The sequence below is a fragment of the Drosophila eugracilis genome, unplaced genomic scaffold, assembly GCF_018153835.1.
Source record: "Drosophila eugracilis isolate 14026-0451.02 unplaced genomic scaffold, ASM1815383v1 contig_2167, whole genome shotgun sequence".
NCBI lineage: Eukaryota > Metazoa > Arthropoda > Insecta > Diptera > Drosophilidae > Drosophila > Drosophila eugracilis.
The window spans coordinates 2,201,645-2,223,862 of record NW_024573052.1 but is presented as its reverse complement, the minus strand read 5'-3'; the positions used below and the strand labels follow the sequence as shown (position 1 = coordinate 2,223,862).

The 22,218-nt window shown below is 42.4% G+C and overlaps 1 protein-coding gene across 5 annotated transcripts; it reads right to left on the bottom strand.

Moving 5' to 3' along the window:
• Window positions 1–2,168: 2,168 nt before the first annotated feature.
• On the bottom strand, window positions 2,169–21,910 carry LOC108103633 (tyrosine-protein phosphatase corkscrew). 5 transcript variants are annotated; one of them, XM_017209181.2, is made up of 11 exons: window positions 21,754–21,908; window positions 21,043–21,230; window positions 20,844–20,970; window positions 7,498–7,660; window positions 6,570–6,749; window positions 6,386–6,503; window positions 5,216–6,156; window positions 5,056–5,146; window positions 4,794–4,983; window positions 4,256–4,725; window positions 2,169–4,175 (listed from the first exon to the last, which is right to left on the bottom strand). In XM_017209181.2, exons 1-11 carry the CDS (start codon window positions 21,765–21,767, stop codon window positions 4,078–4,080), a joined length of 2,580 nt encoding a protein of 859 aa, XP_017064670.1. In that variant the 5' UTR covers window positions 21,768–21,908; the 3' UTR covers window positions 2,169–4,077. The 5 variants fall into 5 exon arrangements, with proteins under 5 accessions (XP_017064670.1, XP_017064669.1, XP_017064668.1 ...); XM_017209180.2 differs by having other exon boundaries at window positions 2,169–4,725; window positions 21,754–21,910; XM_017209179.2 differs by lacking the exons at window positions 20,844–20,970; window positions 21,043–21,230; window positions 21,754–21,908 and adding an exon at window positions 12,569–13,798.
• Between the last annotated feature and the right edge of the window lie 308 nt (window positions 21,911–22,218).

Genomic DNA, 22,218 nt, shown 5'->3' with positions numbered 1-22,218 from the left:
TTAATTTCATATAATAATATTTTGTGGCTGTGTTTAATGTTTCGTTTGTTACGTTTATGTAGCGTTTTGCAGATTGATTTACATATAGATTTGCTTTAACATTACAACGATTTTGTTTTTTGTTTCTTGTTTGTGTTTTGCTTGGTTTGTCTATAATTTATTTGGTGTTTTCTTGATTTTCGCGATCAAATTTGTTGCGTTTAATTAATTTGTTTCGTCTTACGATCTAGAAAGCTACGAAAACTTTGTTTATTGCGTTAATCGCGTTTCGTGGCGTCGTGGGCTTGTTTACCTTTTGTTCTGGATTGTTACCTATATAGTTCCAATTAAATCATCGTCATCATCATCGTATCGTTCAACAATATTCGCAGTATTCTACACATATATCTAATGCTTGTAGGTCGGTTAATAATTAATATGCAAAGAGAACTACGCTTTAGTTGTTTCTTGTTGTTGTATATAGATAAATATTTGCTTATTCGTTTTTCATCGGATTCTTTGGAATTTTCACAGGGCACAATGCCCTGAAGTTCGTCTCTAAATATATATATTATTCATACTCCATATGGTATATGGTACTATAACACTTGTATTATGCAAATTGGCAACATTTGAACAAAGAAAACGTCTCCATTTGGTTTTTTATTCTTGCAACATCGAAACCGCACCGAGGTTTCCCTAAAAATTGAACAACTCCTTCGGATTATGAACACGGAGTGAGGTTGCATTGTGTAGTTATTAGCATTTAGAAGTTTTTGACGTTGAGGAGCGGGAATAATGGAATTTGGGATTTGGTTTCTAGTTTTTGGGCACGGGATCGTTTGGTTGAGGTATGAGGTTCTTAAGGGGGTGGAGGCTTAGGTCCTACCCGAGAATATCGTTATCTAAAGTAAGTCACTTAAGCAAGTTTATCTTGGTGTTCGCTTCCTACTATGGATAGTTGGTGTATGGTTTACATTTAGATATCGCCTAGATACAATTTTAGAATTAATTAGGTTTAAAGCGTTTCTTTGCTCTTGGTTTTTTTGGTTTTTGGTGTTTTGTTGTTTTGGTGTTTGGTTCTCCTTTAATATTTTCTTATCCCTCTTCAATATTCACTTCGTTATTTTGATTTATGTTCATTCTTATTGATCTTAACATCGTTGTTTCAAAATGTTTTTGTGCTTTGATGTCTTCGATGAGGCCTATTGGTGTTTTGTTGCGTGTTGGCATTTGTGCTTTGTTATTCTCCGTTTTCTCCATCCTCCGTTGGCTGCTCCTTTGGACTGCGTTCTCCATATCTTCCATATCCTTCATATCCGCTCCGATATTACCACCTCTGTCTACATGCTATAGAAATATTCAACACGAGAATAGTGTGGGACTTGAGTTGTCCCACATTTCAGGATCAAAACAAATCGTATCCCCAAGAGGGACTCACAGATTTACAGATTCACATACGGATTCACCTTCGTTTCGTTTTTGGCGGCCACTTTGTCGCCGCCCAGTCGAAGCCAGGCTTCGACATATTCCATTTGAATTATCGTATCATAGGCTAACTATATAAAGTACTAGATCACGCACTTACAAGCACGTTCGTCGTCCGATCGGGTTCACCCGTTAGTGCTCAGATGGTGGGTGGAAGGTCAGGGGTCAGTTCAGATTCGGGTGGTGGGGGTGAACACATGACTACTTATTGTTCTAAATGGGAGGGAGACTGGATGCGACTCCCTCATCTTCGTCTCCTTTTCCCTTCTGTAATTCAATTTGTCGTCTTGGTCGAAGAGGCATCTCGATATACGATTATGTATACATATATGTATGTATTACATATATATATGTATGTATGGATGTAAGGCTAGTAAGTTCCTAAGTGTTTGGGTTATTGTTTCAGTTCGTTGAGGATCGGTTGTAATATAATATAACGCTAAAGTTGAGAACCAAAAAAGCAAAAGCGTTCAACAATCATGCAAGGAAAATAAAATATAATGTGCTTCTTTCTTTTTTTTTGTGTATCGCATATAAAATGTTTTATTTTTTATGTATAAATACAAATATAATTTGTGTTGGTTTTTTTTTTTAGTTTTGTATTCGTTTTTCAGTTTTGTTTTGTATTTTTTTGTTTTCTTTTTTTACGCAAGATCAAGATGAATAACAATTTAAAGCACTTACAAAACCATAAGGTAAAATAAGATAAAATAAAGGTATATTTTAAAAATATTACTTAGATTTGCACAATAACCTAATGGGTTTAATTCGCTGCTGCTGTTATATTGAGTTATTCCTTCCTGTAAATTGTATATTTTTGATTTTGCTGGTGGATTCTTATTTTGTTTTTTTTTTTTTTCGTTTTTAGCTGTACCTTAGGAGCTACTGTGCTTACCTTAGGAGCTACTGTGCTTAAATATTGCATATATAGTTTGATTCCGCTACAGCTACAGCTACAGCGTTTGAAATAATAAACTTAGTCAAAAAGAAAACACTCGTGCATGCACAGAGAGAGAGAGGGTGAGAGAGACAGAGATGGGGAGACTGGGGTAGAGAGAAAGGAATAGAGAGACACATACGCGCAATTAAATTATAATTTCTAAATTTATAAATTTCTAAATACAATTTGCTGCGATCATTTGAAATGTAACACAATGGGTAAATCTTTATAAATAATCATCAATATACAATTTATAATTTTGTTTTAAATACAATTTTCTTCTTCGATCATTTGAAATGTAACACAATGGGAAAACCTTTATAAATAATCATCAATATACAATTAAGAACATACACATACAATCATCACTAAATAAAAGGGAAAGGGGGGGCGGTAAGGGGGGAAACCAGAAATTGGCTGCTAGAGATATAGATCTAGATCTGGATCTGGCGAGCTGTAATCTTAGTTTTCTTATCCTAGGGACGACACGCTTAAGCGTTTCTTAGCTTTTTCTGTTCTTTTTATTTTTTATTTTTACCGCTAATCTGTTCTATTCTGTTCTCTTCTCGTCTGATCTGTTCCTATCTGTTCTGTTCGGTTGGCGTCTCTGCTGTCCTGTTCTGGTCTGATCTAATCGAATCTGATCTCGCTCGCCTCCGTTCTCATCTGCTTCAGTTACTGTTTCTGTTCTCGCTGTCACTCGAATCACAATCAACGCTTTTTGTATCATTATCGTTACGTGCTTACTGCCTTAGTTACTCCTCTAACTCCTCCTCTCTCGATTTTGTCAACACTTACAACACTAAAAACTTGATTTGCACTCCAACCGGCTACCCGATACCGTTTCAAATTGAATTTGACGGAATTTCTTTTTATGTCTGAAAATCGATCATTTCGGGGGGAAAAACAAGGGAAAACCGGAACTAGATTTCACTTTTCCGGCAATCGAGAATTTAAATGGCTTAAAACCACTCATTGGGAACCTATTATACTTTCAAAAAAGTTTATATTTGAAATTAGTCAACATTTCTGGTTTGAAACCAGCGCAACAAATTTACGTTTTTCTTTTCTTTTTGGCATGAGTCAAAGATCAAATCAAAAGTTATTGATTTTCAAAAAAGTGAAATGAAATTAATTATAATTCCGGCAAATTCAAGAGATTTTAAAACTGGGAACGGGACCTAATCATTTTGTTGCTGCGATTCTTCTTAAAAATGTGTGTTTTTTTTTGGCGGATCTGCTGCAGTTCCGCCCAGATTGTATCATTAACTTCCGGTTCGGGGGCTCTGAAAAAACTACTACATAAATATGCCTGGGGGTGTGGGGTTCTTCTGGGGTTTCTTTTTCGGGTGGTGGGGTTACTGCTTTGCGTGTGCAGGGAACACTTACAACATAAAGCGAGACAATGACGTACAACTAAGCATTACACACAATTACAAAAAAGTATATAGATTACAATTAATACAAAAAAAAAAAAAAACGTAGAACGTGGTACAACAGTAAAACATAGACAAGGGTTTGGGGTTTTTGGGTTTTTTTTTAGGGGGCGGCAGGGTGATATTATAAATGAACTCCACATGTGGGGTTTTGTGTGCGTTTGGGTGGTCGGGGTTTTGGGATTGGGTGTCAGGGGGCGTGTCAAGGGGCGTCGCGACTTAGAAATTCATTTGTCATGTTTTGCGCGGCGGTGTCGGCGGTGGCGGCAACGCAGGCGCATGGCTCGGCGGTCGCAGGCCGATCATGTCTTTGGGAATGTTTTTGTATTTTGCTGAAAGATGACGGGACTGGTGAGCAACTTGAGAATGCCAGGACGCGGCCGCAGCGGCGGCGCCGGCTGCTGCATCTTACCTGCTCCCGCCGGAGCAGTCGCCTGCTCTTCGCGTTGCTGTTGCTGCTGCTGTTGCTGTTGCTGCTGCTTCAGCGAGTCGCTGTAAAAGTTCGACTTGCGCATATTGCCGCCCAACCCCAAGCCGATACTGCCTAACATGGCGTTGATGTTGCCGTTGCTGCTGTTGCTACTGCTGCCGTTGCTGCTGCTGACGCTGTTGTTGCTGCTGCTGCCATTGTTGCAGCTGTTGCTGCTATTGCCGCTGCCATTGTTATTGTTGTTGCAGTTAACCACCGGCAACGGCGGCTGCTGCTTCGAGGCATGCTTGTTGCCGACGACGCTCATGCCCACGCCCATGCCCAGGCCCAACCCAATGCCTGAATCCGCCGATGGCGGCGTTAGTGGCGTCTTACTTGGTACTAAACTTATGCTAGAAATTGCTGGTGGTAATGGAGATCTTTGTGAATCGTTGCCAATTTCGCCCGTGTACCTGGAGGGTAGATTTAAAATCTCAGTTAGTTCGGTCACACATGGAAGTCTCTCAAAGATTTTACTCACTTTATATTGGTGTACTCGCGGCCAACCTGCAGACTCTGCTCTTCGGCCCGCTTTCGGGCAATCAGGGTCTGGATGTAGTGCTGGACCGCATAGTAGACGAACTTGTACTGCGCCTCCGTTTGCACGAGACCGGAACGCTGTGATCGGACCATCTGAATGGTGCGCTGGATGTCGATTTCGGTATCCAATCCTGCGATAAATCGTATTAGGGGTTTCGATTAGGACGTCTGCAAGTTAGTAATTATAATAATGCCCAACTTACCATTGCGTACGATCTGGTCGAGGATCATGTCAATCACTATGAAGGTGCCAGTGCGTCCGATGCCCGCCGAGCAGTGCACACAAATGGGACCCTAAAAATACGGGGAATAAGAATATTAAAACTTCATGTCCAAGTTTCATTTGGAATCAATGAAACTTACCGGTTTTTCTCCGGCCTGGGCCAGTTGACTCTGTCGGGTGTTAACGTCCTGCAAGAAGTTCAGCACACAGCCCGGATCGGCAGGTACTCCGTGATCTGGCCACACCTGGAAGTGGTAGTGGAAGATCCGGCGCGCTGGCTGATCCCGCCAAGAGACGAGGAACTCGCGTAACGTGTAGTCACTCGTTGAGTTCTCGGTAACGCACTGTATCCGCGCCGGACCGAACTGCTCCGATCTACCCTCGTCCGGCCAATAGCGGGCGCACTTTTCCTTTCCCCGCTCGTACTCCTTTGTGGTCATGACGATCACCCGAGTGTTTTCTTGCCAGACCATGTTCCAGAAGTCCGTCACCGTGTTCACTTGCGGGGTGAGTAGGCAGCCCTGGGTGGCGATGTAGGTCTTGAACATTTCGCGTTCCCTTTCCCGTTCTCGTTCGGCCATCGACATGGATCCAGCTATGGATCCCGATCCGTATGACGAGTCGTTAGAGTGCTTCTTTAGCAGTCCGGCCAGACAGCCGGCTGTGCCGCCCGTGAGATTGGTGGGTGTTCCGGGTCCATTAACGCTGCTCACACCACTGGCTCCAGAGGATCCGGAGCCGGAGGAGGGCGAGGACGAGGCCGAGGATTCGCTGCGCTTGTGCTTGCTCAGCGAGTCCGACTTGCGGCTGCAGGTGGCACAGTTGCTGTACGGCAGCGTGGCGCTCTTCACGGCGCACTGCACGCACGTCTTGTTCTGCAGCTGGCAATTGGAGCAGTTCCTTTGCGTCTGGGCTGCCGTGCAGGCGGGGCACGAGGGCACCGAGCTGTTTAGACTCTCCGACGAGCTGCTCATGTTGTACAGGTCGCCGTCGGTGGGCAGGCGTATGTAGTTGGCATTGATGTACTCAGCCCCGGCCACGCTGTGCTCCACGTCCAGCAGCTTGACGCGAGTGTGGTCGTCTGGGAAACGAATAGGGAAATGAGTTAGTTTATTCTATGATTGCTAAAAGATTTCGCAGATAACTGAGGTTCATGAAGTGGGTTATCTTACGAAGGTCGATCAATTAAATTCAACTTAGTAATAATCCTTTTGTATTGCATACTTTATGAGGATAAATGAATCAATCTTCAAGTCACAGAACTTTAATTGCAGTTGGGTCATTGGATCATCGGTAGCTTCTATACTCACATGGCAATATGTTACGGTAGCGGTTCTTCAGACGGTTCTCCTGCTTGTAGCCCTCGTTGCGCGAGAAGGTGTCCCGACTGTCCTGCTGCAGCGACTCAAACTCCTCCCAGAAACCTCCCTGGAATAGCAAACCACAGATTAAGTACAACCAAGAATCAACGGATTTTATATAGTTATAGCCCACCTTGACAAGCTGTTCCACCCGGGCATTGATTCCGGCCGCCGTGCTTCGCGTGGCGTTGAAGGGTTGCCGCAGATGCACCACCGTTCCACACGTCTCCACCATGGGATTACGCTTGTAGTGATCGATAAGTTTAGACAGAGTGGCAAACGATTCGCCGCCGCCGACATCGTACTTCTTATCCTGTAATCCGGGGAAATTTCGGTTATTAGAATTAGCTTTTTGAGTTTTGTAGTATTGGTAATCAGGGCATTATAATGCGGGGCACGTGGAGGGGGTTGAGTTCGATGGAGCGTCAAGAGATTAGCTAATAAAATCGAAAACGTGACTACAATGTCAAATGGGAAAAAGGCCAGCAAGACATGTAAATGGCATAATTGCAACCGCAAAAACCGCGAACACGGCTAGAGTTGTGGTTGCTGTTGTTGTTGTAGTAGTAATAGTGGAAAAATTGTTTTGGGGGAATTACGTTGAAACTGGAAACGCACTGCTTGACCCGGTTGAAGCTCCTGATTCAAGCAGTTGCATGTCCCAAGGCAAGCAGGCTAGTATTTCGAATTTATATACAGTAAACCCTCGATAATTTTGATTGAATGACGAGTTAGAACATTTTAAGTATTAAAACTTGTTTAGGAAGCTTACATAAGTTATATTTTGATTTGGCTAAGACTACCATGGGAAAATGCACTTAAAAAGGCCCAAAGTTCTAGCCAAAGGCAGCACAGCGTAGTTAATAAATGCACATATGACTCGACTGTAGAGCCAAGGTCGCGCGATGAGGAACTTTATGGGCAGTGCGACTTTGTTGCTATACTGGCATCGATTTGCATTTGCATTTTGCACCCTGCTGGAGGCGGGGCAGGTCGGTATGGAAGGGTAGGGAGTTGTTATATCTGGTTAGTTTAGTCCGGTGGTTACATAGTCAACATACCTGCCATCGAATCATGACATGCGTTACTTTGTCGTCCGTCCGCACGGATAGGACGAAATCGCCAGGCTTGCTCTGAGATTCACGGACGAGAAACGAACCATTCTTGCCTCGCTCCAGGATCAATTTTTCCGCTTCCTTGCCGGAAAGATTGCCATGAAACCATCTGCAATGGGGAAATGGAAGGATAATCATTAGTGTTAGGATTATATGGTTATCTATGTAAGCATTATATATATATTGTATATAGGTTGTATATATCCACCGATTGATGGCGCATCCACTGAACGAACTGAGCGATTGACTGACTGACTGACTGAGTGCTCGACTGTCGACTACGTGTGCGCTCAAACTGCAATTACAAACTATACGAGAAGCGCACAAAAGCGCAAAATACTAGAGCCAAAACCAACAACAACTAAAACTGCAAAAACAGCAACCGCAAAAAGCAACAACAACAACAGCAAATACGAGTAGGAACCAAGCAGCGCAAATACAAATCGAATATAGGTACAGTGAAGGTTCTATGCATGAAACTTCTGAGTAAACAGTCTTTTATAAGCTTAGTCCACACGTAACAGTTCAGCCTTTTACAAAAACATTTAGAACTTTGCTTTGTTTCTTCGTGAAATTGAAATATTTAAGCAGCAACCAAAAGAGGTTTTACTGTAGACATATATGTGCTAAAGCACACACCAGCAAAAATTCGAAGAAAACAGTCAAATGCAAGGCGACAATGGCAATAACAACAGCATTAGTGGCAGCGGCAAAAAAAAAAAACACGCATACGCCGTGTGGAAAAGCGCAAGTTGCATCGAAGGCAGCTGGTTGAGGCCCGGGACTTATAAGTCGACCCGTCTGGCCTGCTCGGCCTGGTCGACTTGACAGACTTGAGATTGTCATCGCCATGGCAATTGAAATTGCATTTTGCGATGTGACATAGAAAAAACGCCTGAATTAGGCTTAAAAGTGAGAACTGCAAAAACTCTAGCTTCGAAAAGCTAGCGCTTATTTAGACAGACAAAAAGGATGCCTAAACTAACCTAAATCGAATCATAATACGTTCAGATTTTATCAATTTATCAGCGAGCACTTTTGCACACCACCCACTGTCGGCTTTTGGGTTATTGGTTATTGGTTTCGCTTTGCTCGGGCATCCTATACTGTTTTGCATAAATAACACTAACTTAAAAAACTTGCTTTGAATGCCATTAGCGACCATGTGCCGCTGTTGTACTGTCCATCTTTTAGCCCGCTTTCGAGTTCGTCGCCACCGAGCGAATAAAAAAAAAAGGTACGGAATTCAAGCAAAATCTAAAAAACAATTGACAACAGTAAGTTGTCCTTAAGCCGGTTTCAACTCAGTGTTTGGGTTCATAGATATCGTAAAAAATGTCATCGAGAAGGCGAGCATATGGGTGGGAATATGGCAAGGGGCTCTCAAAAAAGCTCATGTTTAATTTATGCGGCAGCATAGATGTGTTAAGAGCTCAGTTCCCCCGGATATCCCCCCCGCCGCTACACAGAGAACAAAAAACGTGCAACTTTCAAATGGCCATAGTTTAGTATATGACTTCCTTTCTAGAGATAATTGATTTTTCCTATGATTATTATATTTCACAAAAATGTTCGCTGTGCATATTGATTGATTTTAGCCAGCTAAAATCATTCATCTTCCGCGTGCGAATGTGTATGTGTGTGTGTGTTGGCCTGGCTATTAATAGAAATTCATGTAGAAACAATTAACATTACATTAGAGCCACAAACACAGTCGTGCATTTCAATGCTGTGCCTCCGTCTCCGTCTTTCTCTCCCATTGTCCGTCTCGCTTCCTCGCTCTGTTTTGCAAGTCTGTTACAGATTCAAGGTGGCCCGAACCCGATCGGTTGGTAGTGATAAGAATGAGTTTTATTGGTTTATTTTTAGCAAAACGGAAGTTAGCAATCCATTACAGCGAGTCTGTGCTTTGGGACACTGCTTGCCTGCACATAGACAGGAAAACACTGCTTGACTTGTGGCTAAAGCTTGGCAACTGCTTGCCAGAGGCACAGCCTAGAGATGGAGATTCCATTATATTGCTATTTCCAGACACACAAATCTGGACTTATTCTATTAAGAAGCAATTTCCGTTTTACCACAGTCTTTGGTCAATATTTACGAACTGCGCATTCTTTCCAATGAATCAACACACACAGATTTTGTTTATGGAAAGGTTCTCGCGATATTTGCATAAGGCAATTCACAGTTTTGGGACCACATCATTAGACACATTAGAGTAATGCTTGGCCGATCATTGTTTATTTGCGATCAGAGATCGAGTAGAGATTATTCAGATTCGGGGACGCATCGCCTTCTGGCGTCTGACCCCTTGAAATCGAGTTGAACTTAACAATTATCGCACCCCACATCGATCATATCTCCCCTTCTACGAGTATATTTCTCCCAAATATCCTTTGTGTCATTCAGCCAAACCTTGCCTCCGCCCATTTCGCTGTTGAACTTTAATTTTAGCACTGTGACGATAATATAACACAGCGCAAATTACTCTCTCCCTGGAGTCGATTTAAATCGGGCAGATTGGTGGTGGCGGCTGGGGGGCTGGAGGGGGGCTTAAGTTAATCGCAGTCGACAAAAATATCAACAGAAGTATTACCTCCGGTGGACGTCAGTGAAAATTTCACAACTTTTTGCATCATTTACAGTTACACTTACAGCAGTGAACAGCAGGCGGGAATGTGTTATATTTACATACGAAGGAAGCTGAAGCTGAATCTGAAGCTAAAGCTGCGCGCCATTCATGAAAGCGCCGCCTAAGGTCAACAAACAGATTTACATGCACACACGAATACGAGTACGAGTACGATCAGTATGTGCAACTGATTTGTACACAATATCCGAATCCCTGAGTGTTTTAATCGTTTCGTTTGTCACAGGTTTATTTATTTTTTTGTGTGCCAACGCACCTGGAAAGGCGGCAGCGAAACGGGTTGTTGAGGGGTATGGAGAATGGGAAATGGGGAATGAGGGAGACGAGGCCTTCATTTAATTAACTTCTCAGCTCGAAAAGGTAGTGAATAAGCTGCTTATCCATACCCTAACCACCCACGCAGAAGAGTTTAGTCTAGCTAAGGAATCCAGTGGCATATTTTAAATATAAATATAGTTTTCCTTGGGGTTGGTAAATAGTACAAAAGCCTATAAATAATTATGAAAAGATAAAGATAAAGATTCTCTACTCCACTGACAAGGGAAATATTGGGCTGGAAACCTAAACTTTCCGTGCAGTTCTTCCCCCTTACATCTGGGTCTTTCCATTGAAAGCTGAGAGCATCTTGCAGTCGGTCGGTTGCATGAATTTGCACAAATTAAAGTGATTTTATTTGATCAACAGCAGCACATGGTTGTGCAACGGAAAAAACGGAAATATGCAAAACAGAAGGCAGCAATGGAAAGCCATTACGAGAAATGCAATTTCATAAATCGTTTATCAGCCTTATGGCGAGGTAAACAAAAATACGACTATATCGAAAGATTAATAGTGGGTCGAAGACAAACATCTTGCCAAATGAGGAGAAAGGGTGAAAGAGGGGCCTTCCCCCATTGTTGACCTAGTGCAGTGACAAGTGACAGACTCGACGCGTGACTCGATTCGAGGACCGGAAATCGCCTCGATTACTTTGTCACAACTAATGGTGAATCAGTCGGAGATAATATTACTATTATTATTAACTTCTCCAGCAAATATAAGATATGCTAATAGTAAATACTAAAGAAGAGCTTTGCATATATTAGAAGTCAATCAAATATTAGCCCCAAAGGGCAGAACTGCAAAGTATCAAGTTAACAAGCCAATCAACACATTCACCCATAATGAATCAATTCCGATAGGCATCGACATAAATAACTGACAGAGAGACGGGCCAACGGACCAAAACTGACTATAATACCAATTCAAAGCCAACTAAAAGTCAAAGATTATTTATGGGACATACCATATACCATATATACCATATTCTGGGGAAATGTGCAAATCGAGACTTTTGAGATACACACACAGGCAAACAGAGATGGCACATGGCATAAGTCGCTGAGATAAACACTTATGGGAGATCGCTGAGGTAGTGGGATGGAATCTTTTTGGGAATGTGGAATGTGGACGACGACGGACAGTGAGACAGTAAGCCAGTGAGACACCAGAGACATGGGTAAACATTCTCTAGGAGAATTGAAAAGATAATTCTGATCTGGCAGTGGACTAAGATACCATGTCTGCCGTGGCCATTTCGACGAACTCTATCCAATTCTACGGTTTCACAAGTGCGTAATTGCACTTAGAAGCCTATTACTCAGTGCCCAACTCACCCACAACTCAATCTTCGACTCTAAATGCTAAAATCAATATCGAAATTTGGCTTGACAATGGGTTAATTGTGTGAGGGGGTTGATATGCCATTATATACCACTTTTGAGTGGCGATCTTACAGCCCCTTCACTCCCCGGACACTCACTCATTCATAATAGAATGTCAATTTACGACTGCCTTTTTATTTTTTCTCATCTGCACGATTGCTTGATTTTTGTTATCGAATGCTCTGTGTAAATATTTACTCATTTTGCGTGGCAATTTTGAACACATGACAATTTGTTTTTGTTATTGTTTATTTCGGCGTCAAATAGCTGTGATTGCCTGCCTTATTAGGGTTAATGCTAATGGGCACCAGATTGGCTCCAGACCTCTCTCGAATCATTTTCTACGCTGCGACATGTGACTGGCCCATGGGGCGGATGATGGATATATATTTAGATTGCCTTCTCTTTGATTCTTGACTAAAATATTGATCACCTTTCTTTACCAGCTTAAACTGCTTATAACCAAAATACTCTCCAAGCCTAATCCTTACCCAAATCCGTTTCAACAGGGTATTATTTAATTCGCATACCAAAAAATAATTAATTTGCACTTTGATAACAATTAACGCTTAATTTCGCACGCGTCCCAAATCAGTTAATTCGATTTTTTTGCTAGACTGGTTTGAATTTGATCGTTTTTTTTTGGTGATGGTCGGGAACTTACGTGTAACCATGGAGCTGGACGCGCATGTTGGCCAAAAGGGATAGGGTGCTGTTCGAGCAGCTGGCCTCGCCGAAGGCAGCTGGGAACTGGGGCGGGGTGGCTGTCCAGGAGGTGGGCGTGGCCGGATAGGAGGCATACGAAGCCTGGGGACTGGGTGTGAGACGGTGGAGGGATTCCGTGGACGTTGAGGCGGAGGCAGCGGCAGATGGTTGAGCGGACAAAGGACGACGTCGTCTCTGGAGGCGACTGGCGTTTTGGCCAGTGCTCTTGGCCACGCCTTTAATGATCTGGGCCAGCTCGTCGTGGGTCATGCAGTTCTTGCAAGTCGTTTCCTGGACTTCCGGTGTTTCCGGAGGCGTGCCCTTCGACTTCTGACGCTTGCCGGCCTTGAACTTGCCGCTCCTCTCTCGCTCGTCCGACCGCCTGCCCTTACTTCCGTAGTGCGCCTGTATGGCTCTTTCGTATTCAAAGTTTCGCTGCTTATTGTACGCATTGTTATTCACATTACTATTATTATTGTTATTATTATTTGTATTATTATTATTGTTGTTGTTGTTAATATTATTGTTGTTGTAGACTTGCTTCTCCTGCAGCTTGTGATTTACCACATTGCCCAGCGAGCTGGACAACTTTTCCAGGCATTTGTTGAACAGCATTTTCTTCACTCTCGTTTTTCCGCACACACCAAAACAAAAAAACAGCTTAGGCAGTTATTTTCCAGTATTCGAATATTCCAATGTGGGAAAATGCGTCTTGGTTCGGCTTTTATATTACTTTTTGTTTTTATGTAACAACTTGCCCACACACACACACACACTTACAGACACAACAACAAGACACAACCAGGCGGCACACACTGAAACACACAGAAACTAGAATTCTTGTTTTTGCCGCTGTTTGTTTTGCTTTCTGTTTTTCTGCTTTCTGTTTTCCGTTTGCTTTTTATTGATCTTAGTCAGCTCGATTAAGGTGAAATGTGTATAGTTTGTTTTCAAATAGAGTGTTCGTTTATTATTGCACAATTTTCTTGATGGCCAACAACAGTTTCTTCTCATATGACTTGACTTTGGGGGCTTTGGCCACGATGGTGTTGCTGCTGCTGATGGTTTTGACCTCTGCTGGCGATGCGGCTTGCTCGTTGAGACGCGTTTGTGCCGCCATTAAATGCTCCAGGACAAATGTGGCTGAAGGCATAATTTTCGCGCCTTGGTCTTTTTTTAAAAAAAAAAACAACAAAAACACACAAAATTTCGTTGGTCGTCACTAAAAACAAACGATGAACTGCTTGCCGCAGCTGCGAGCTGTAGTGAGCAGTGAGCTGCTTGCTAACCCGTTGGACCGCAACTCGAGAATGAAGCGCCTGCTGCCGGGTCTGAAGCTTTTTGCCTCGGATTTCGACTCGGAATCGAATTCTTGACGTTGTCTCAGCGCGGCTTCTCTCTCTCTCGGCGATTCAATTCTTCCGCTCGCTTAGTGGGTATATCTCTCAGACGGGAGCTGTGGGCTGGCGGTGTTCTAAGCGCTGGGGTATGAATGAATCTGAATCTTGTCTGGCTGTGGACGACGCTTTTTGTTTTTAAATACAGCCGCCGCTCTGGTTAACCCTTCCTGACGATCTCGTGGGAAAGAGGGGGTTTTTGTTTATGGGCTTAATTAAGTGTCAGCAAGACAGAAGTAACAAAAAACAGCGAAAACAACGAAACAATCAAAACATTGATTTGTTGTGGGTGTGCACTGCTTTACATTGGCTCCTATCGCAGGCTCTTTAAACTGCTTTCAGTACCGTTTTCCAACAACTTGTTTATTCAGAGCAAGCAGTTTCCACTTTAGCTTTTTAGTCCTACTTCTTAATTAAGAAACACTTTTACTTCTCACCTTGTTCGCAATTAAGAGATAGTGCTAGGCAATCACTAACTAACACCTGAAGATAAACGCGCCCCCTCCTAGCTTGTGAGTAATGACTGTACTCCTGGATGAATCACTGAGAATTCATCGCAATCAGAATCCGAATCATATACATTTCAAAAAACAAACACAGAAAATTAATGCCAATCCGAAAATGGTAATTTCGTGATACGAGTGTATGTTGTTGTTGTTGTTGTTGTTGCTGTTGCTGGTTTGTAAGAAAAAACAAACAAATAAAAAAGGCGCTTTTAGCGCCGTCCGTTGCCTGCCACCGGAAATGAAACTGAAACCACACACACACACATAGTCACAATTGTGGCGGCCATCTAGGCAAGGAGTTGGTTGGCCGAGAGGCAGGCGGGAAGGTGGAAGGTGGGCAGCTAGAAGCGCGTAGTGCCAAAGCTCTCTTACAGCGCAGGCGCAGACGTCAGAGGTGTGAACGTGCGCAGAATATGTATTTTTTGGTCAACAGAACAAAATCGACAGACGTGCGTCGGCCTGCGAACTGCGATCCGCGATCTTAGCAACACTTAACAACCACCAACCTCATACTCATACCTCCCCCGATGACTATATATACAACTTCGTCATAGGTTTTTCGCTGGAACGCAACTAGAACGCAATCCCAAATCAATTGAAAATGCCTTAAAATAAATTCAATACAAATCGAAAATGCAAAACATAATCCAGTAAGGGGAAAACCAATGGAGATTTGCATGCATCAATGCAAACAGGATGTCCCAAGCCAGATGGACCAGATTCGTCGGAAAACTGCAAGGGGGTTCTATTAGCCAGTTAGTTCGAATGTCAGTTAAGAATATTAGTTATTCATTGCAATGGAAAACTTGCAACGTAGTGAAAGTGAGTCGAGAAGATTGGAGATACCTGTTTGGGTACATATTAGCAACAAGCTAAACCCAAGGTAGATTCGAAAAGAGCTAGGCCAGCTTGGGATGTATTTGAAAATATCTTTGAAAATAAAACACAGTTGACATCTAACTTGATCGGAATATCTATAGACTGATTACAAGCGGTTGCCCAACCTAGGAGCAATCTTGATCGGTGCTCCAATCCCGAGAGCTCTGCGACCTTGGCAATCCCGAAATCGTTGCTGGACCCAGACCGCATTTGGGCAAAGCCAAAACCAATTGGTAGGTGCGAGCAGGGGAGTGGGGATGAAATAAACATAATTTATTGTTCATATTTTGTTGTTTCATCGGCGGCGAAGGGAGGTGTAGTTGATATGCCAGACACATAATCACGAGCCGATCATTAATTGTTCGCCATTCCGAATTCGGTATTGGGATTTGTGATTTGGGATTTGGGATCCCGGAATGGAAGCCAGGTGAGAAGCCAAGACCTAATCCGTGGGTGAAGCGTGGCAGGCCGAATGCCCGCCAATCGATTTGGGTGTCGGTGCAAGGACTGATCTATGGACGTGCCAGCACTAAATCAGCCGAAAGCCAACAGATCTTTTTGCGGTGATCGCCGCAGCGTTTTGTTTTCGCAAATATAGTTTATGGGCAATAATATCGGACAGTTGTGAGCTGAGTATAGCTCACTATATATATATATATATACTTTGAAATGTGTGCCTTGGAATCCCGTCCAAAAAGGGGCAAGTCAAGAGCCGACGGAGAAAGGCAATTAGGGAGCTACTTATATTATTTACAAATAATTCACAGATCATGCAGCCACTGACAGTGGGCGTGTGCTAAATCGTAGCATTACACAGATCAAATATTAGTTACTATGAGATGAATCTCAAACATCGATAGACTGCCACGAAAGCAATACTTAATCCTTCTTATATAAGCCCAGAATGTGAACTACTGTAAGATAGGTGAGTCAAAGGCATTAAGTCTAGAAAGACAAGCCTAGTTTTAAGCGAAAACTAGGTGAATTCCCCTATATCTAGGGAGATTTATGATATTGTTTCATATTTGGCATGCTCTACAAACCCAAAATATCTTCCGAGATTTACGATCATCGTCATAATTTATATTATTAGATGGAATACTAAGTGAGCACGTTCATGTAACGATAACGATCTTTTTGTTTTTGTAATCATATCAGCTCTCGGCATCCGCAAATAGACGGGGACTCACGCGCCGTTTAATGGCGGAAAAGTTTTCCTTTTGGTTTTGGTTTTGGAAGGAAGAAGAATATTCGGTCGACTCGTTCGTTGGCCCCCAGAATTTCGATTTTCTTTTTCGTTCCGACGAATCCCATCCCCATGTCCATTAATTGCCTCCGATCTCACCTTGTTTTTTTTGTGGCTCTTTGTTTTGATGGAGTTTTTGGCGAGGGATTTACCTGAATATATAATTGCGTTACGGACGCATTTGCCGTTCGTGCCGGGAGCTTTAAATTGTCGTATGCTGGACAGTTTAGGATACCAAATATAATGACCGATCATCTTAATTTGCGTTCATTCCTATATAAACGTGCCTTTAAAATTTAATTTAGTTCTTGGGATTTACAAAAGGAAAACACTTTAAGTAGTAAGGGGCCATCAGAATCTTATAATATCAAAATCAAAACTTAAATCGTGATCATCAAATAAGCAGCTCTAAATGCAGTTTAGCAGCCAGATTTAGTTAAGCGTTTAATATTTGATGTCGACAATTAAAGTTCAATCAATCTACGATAATTAGATTGTTATTATATAAGCAGTAGGTCTGGTTGGCCAAGTACAGTTGTGACTGCATCAAGCGGCACCATTAGGCCGTCCGGCGATCTGTACTTTGTAATCAGAGCGTCAGCTCAGGAGCTGACAGCTTGATCGGGTGCATCTGGCGAATCTGGCGATGATGCTGTTTGACCGGGGGATGAGATCGTTCCACATAAGCGATATAGTGGATAAATTCCTCGGGGGGACGACAAGTCAACAGTTTGTGTGGAGTATGTGACGGATGACACGATCGAGGGCACTGACAGACACAGACTGTGTTAGAGGGGCAGCCGGTGGGGGTGGATGGGCGGTAAAGTACCTGCAGCCAAATACATGTGTGAGGGTGTGTGTGTGTGTGTGCGTGTTTGTACAATTCAATTTATTTACGTATGTGCACAGAGAACAATATTTATAAAGTTATTTTAATTCCAAGTAGCTACTGTTGTTAAATGGTGGCCTGAGGGTTAAAGATCTACAGATCTGATTTGATTTTAGATAAATATCGTTGATAAGTGTTTTTTTTAAACCATTTATGATCACTAATTTGGATGATATTTTCTCCCCGTGCACCGTTCTATAGAAATTTATTACTGCTGTTGTTACGGCTGATGCCTTAGATACAGATACGGATACAAGTGGAGGTTGGGGTACAGATACAGATACAGATACAGATACAGCTATTGCTTTAGCTAAAGCTACGTGCACGGCATAATTTATAAACCATTTGTAGGCTTGTCTTAATGGCGAAAATTGAAAGCATTTAGCATTTCAGGCACTGGAGAGTGTGATGCATGGCTGGATGGGCATGGGCAAGGGCCAAGGCGAAGGGAAACGGTTAGGAAACTGGGGCTGAAGTGCCTGTGGGGTAGGTGGGTAATGCCATTAACCATTCACCAATATCCATTATCCATTATCCATTATCCAACACAAACAATTTGAAAGCTTAATTGACGATTGTCAGATTTGAGTTGCTCCTTGACAGATCGCCCAGGCATTGGAATCAGAAGAAAGTGCGCGAAACTAAAGCAATTAACAATTATCGTCTTTAATTGCAACGATTAAGTGGGCAAAGCAAGCTGGTAGGCAAACAAAAACAACCTTACTGCATTGCATCGAGTGATTTGCAATTCGGTTGCACTCCAATCGCCATTCTGACTCGATCAAAGGTCAAGATCAGCGGCGACAAATAGAAATGGGAATGCAATCGAATGGTGAAATGTTGCGGGGAAATTGGTCAACAGAAGGTTGGAGAATGTCTTGGCAATTCAGAGTGTGTGTCTCCCAGAGGGAAACTACATTTCCAAATGGCATCCTCAAGTAGTATGTGTAAAGTTGGGATTTAAAAATCCGCTCTTTGGCCTTAGATAATCCCTTTCTGCTGGAGTTTAGCCTTAGTCCAGACCAAAACGGTTTTAACTAATCAAATTTCCCAGCTGTAGATGGAACTAAAAAGCTCCATTGTATGCATATTACTTTGATTTCGAAAACTAAGCAGAGGTTTATTAATAAACTGACCGCGTAAATTTTCCACATCCCATAATAAACCCACTTTTGCGGACTACTGACGTTCTCAGCCTTAATTTAAATCACCCCCTGACCAACCCCCAAAAATATCATTATGATTGCTTTCGACCCCAACCCTTGTTTGACGTCACCGCATATCAAATGATTTTTAGCGACTCGCAGATCGATTATAAGCCATACGACACCTTCTCAGGCTAAAAATAAACGAAGCTCGGATCGAGGAGCTTTAAAAATAAACCAGAATCGAAAATAAGCATAAACGTCACGAGCTTCAGTCAAGGATAAGTGGTTGGTGGTTGAGGGGCTGGTAAACCTGATTGGGGGGTTAAGGAAGGGTTAAATCAAACGTCAGCCACGAACAGCTACGTTCACAAAAATAGTGGATCTTATAGAAATATATGTATGCTTGATATGAAATACACTAATAAACTGGTTTCAACGAGACAGCTTTAGAATCCAGAGCTATATTATTTCTTCTTTCCCTTTCATTTGTTATTTGAATTTCTCCTTCATTTACGCCTATTCTTTTGACCACAGCTGTAAGCGAGCACACGTTAGCACCGTTAAGATTCAAAATCAAGTTGGCTTTTACATTCTTCTCTCAACTGGCCACCAAATTTAGAGGGGGCGGCGGTGGGCACGGCCAGGTAAGGTGGCTGACCCGTTAGGATGCGGAAAATGCACCGCACGAAGCAAGTCCAAAAGCAGAAGCGACAATAAGACACGAGACAAGGCGACAAACAAGAAAGACAGAACGAAAGAAAGGGGGCCGTAAAATATTTGATGGCCTGGTAGGTAGAACAGCGGGCAAAGAAATATTAATAAGCAGCAAATACAATAAATACAATAAATAACGAAAATATTTCGCGCGTGTGGGCTGTAAAAGCCAATATAACAACGACAACAAAGACAATGCACTGCTTGTATGGTCACCGCCTGGTGCTAGTGGTGTGGGCGTGGGTGTCTGCGTGAGCAACAGGTGTGTGGGTGCCCGGTTTAAGTGGAATTAGAAATTATTCACCCACAAATTTCATCTCGTCTTGAAAATAGGCTGCAAAGCCAAGCTCAGCGAAACGAAAACAATTCAAAATAGCAAATAGAAAGACTAGATTAGGAAATCAAAGCTTTCAAGTATTCTTCAAGTCACATTGATCCCACATGGATCAAAATCTATAGGATTGCCAGTTAGTATTACTTTTGTTATTAATATCTATATAAGCTATAAAGTATATACATATATAGTAAGTAGATCTGGGAAAGGTTAACAAATGTCCATTTAAACATTTTCCTGAGAGTCCACAAGTCGGTTGGTACTCTCTTGATCCTTGATCTATGATTTATGCTTAATCTTTGCTGCTTATCTCTTGTTCTAAAGTTACACAATATTATCTGACTTGAGACACGCTTTCTGCCTGGGATTAAAAAAAAAAAAAAATCGTAACTCACCGAATGTTTATTAATATAAGATTGTTCTGTATCCAGTGCTAACAGCTGTTCACGGGCCAAACAATAATAAAATACGATTTGAAGGAGAAGTGAGGGATGGCGAAAGGGATGCGAATAGTGGCCTTGCCCCAATTTCAATTCCAATTCCGTTTCAGATGCCAAAACCCCGATAACAATTGGGGAAAGCTTGATAAGCGAACTGCTTGAAAACTGATGTTTAGACTTTAAAGTGCTCGCACACAAGATCGTTTGTAAACATGGTGTATAAATAATAAATCCGACCCGAAAGCAAACAAACACGATTCATCCTTGGACACAGTGGAGTGGAACTAATGTGGGTCATGGGAATTCCATGAGAACAGATTGGTGACCCAGTTTAAAGGGAAGTCAGTTCCAATATCTTCAGGCTATTTTAGAATCTGGTCGAATATATAAGTCATGGCGGATATGTAATAGAAAGTACTTCGCAAAGGATGACAATATATTATGAAAACGTATCCTAAACTGAAAGATATCACCTTTTTATATCTTTTCAGAATTCTGATATGGCTCAGGGGAAGGAAAACAGAAGGAATCACTCTCTGATCTTATATCCAATTATTACTAAACCGAAAAAGCAACAAATCAATATACGATTAGGTAAGTACCCGTTTTAAAAAGTTCTAGAGTAAGTTCTTATATACTAGTTCTCATATGACCATATGGGTCCTCTTATCCGGGACTCACCTTTCTGTGGTGGGCTCGGCACAGATCAGCGGCTGCTTCAGCTCGATGGCCTGGCCGTTCTTTTCCTTCAGCTCGCCATTCTCCATGTAGTATTGTACCAGTTCCGGCAGTGTGGCAAACTTTTCACCTGCAAAACGGACGAGGGGTTTAAGTAGTTGACCTAGTCGTGGTAAAGGGAAGGGGAAATCGCATCACTTACCGCCATAGAGATCAAAGAAGTCGCCATTGTTTTGGATTTTGATGTGGGTCACCTCGTTGCCGCGACGTACGGAGAGCGTAAAGGCGCCCGGATTCGAGGAGGAGAGGCGGGCGAGGAAGGAGCCGTCGAATCCCTGCTCCTGCAGCAGTTTCTCAGCTTCGATGCCAGATATCGTTGGGTGGAACCATCTGTGGATGGAGGATATACAGATTAGGTGGTATTGAGTAAGTGGTCGCTGGTTGATCGTTGGGATACGTCAAATGCCATTGGTTCCCGCACTGGCAACAGCTGACGGATCCACAGAGAAGGATATGTCGCTTAGTCTATTAACATCCAGTGTTTCCTGCACTGGTTACCAAGTGGACAGCAGTGGCTGTGGCAGGTGCAGCAGTATAGTGCTTTTTGGTAAACTGTCACTGGCTACCACAATGCTTACTCGGTCGGCAACAGCTGTAGCTGTGCAGCGGTAACGGTTTTGTTGCATCCACTGTTTCCTCGACTCCCTCGTTCATCACTTTATTGCACTTTTTATCTCAAAAGTTTTTTGTTTCTGTTTTTCTTTTTTTTCGCTCTGCCTTTGCTTTGTATCTACTTATACATATGTAAATAGCCCAGTTGGGAGCGGAGCGTGCGTGTGTGTGTTTGTGTGAGTGTGTGTGCAACTGCGTGCGTGTGTGTGCGGTACATTGTCAAATTTCCTATTGGATTTACCTTCGCGATGACATTTTCTTATTGAATGCACACTTAAAAAATAAATAATGGTGACACTTAACGGAAAAAAATGAAACTTATGAGTAGATGCTTTGTTTAAACTTATTTTTACAGTTGGTTGGTTGGATACAAAAAAAAAACTATTTTTTTACTGGGCTGTGCGGTGTGGCCAGACGATGCAAAAAAAATCCACATAGTGCGAGGCAACGTTGGTAAGGAGCTTGAGTAAACTATTAGCGCGGTCACAAACCATAAACGTGTACGTACTGAAAGGCTTGATTTCAAAAATGGAAATACACGAATATACCGTTACTGCAGAATTTACTTTCAATTAAATTTCCGTTAGGTTTACTTTTATTAGAAGAGTTTTTTATTGATTGGGTGAGCAATTCACCTGGTAAAACCACAACACAAAAAACTTGAAAATAAAGAAAATAATTTGAATTCATCCCACAAAGTAGCAAC

Coding starts and splice junctions, on each gene's coding strand:
- LOC108103633 (XM_017209178.2), bottom strand. CDS start 13,224: ATGCTGTTCAACAAATGCCTGGAAAAGTTGTCCAGCTCGCTGGGCAAT. Junction 5,147..5,215: donor CCCAGGCCGGAGAAAAACCG/GTAAGTTTCATT, acceptor CCGTATTTTTAG/GGTCCCATTTGTGTGCACTG. Junction 4,726..4,793: donor CGCGAGTACACCAATATAAA/GTGAGTAAAATC, acceptor TCTACCCTCCAG/GTACACGGGCGAAATTGGCA.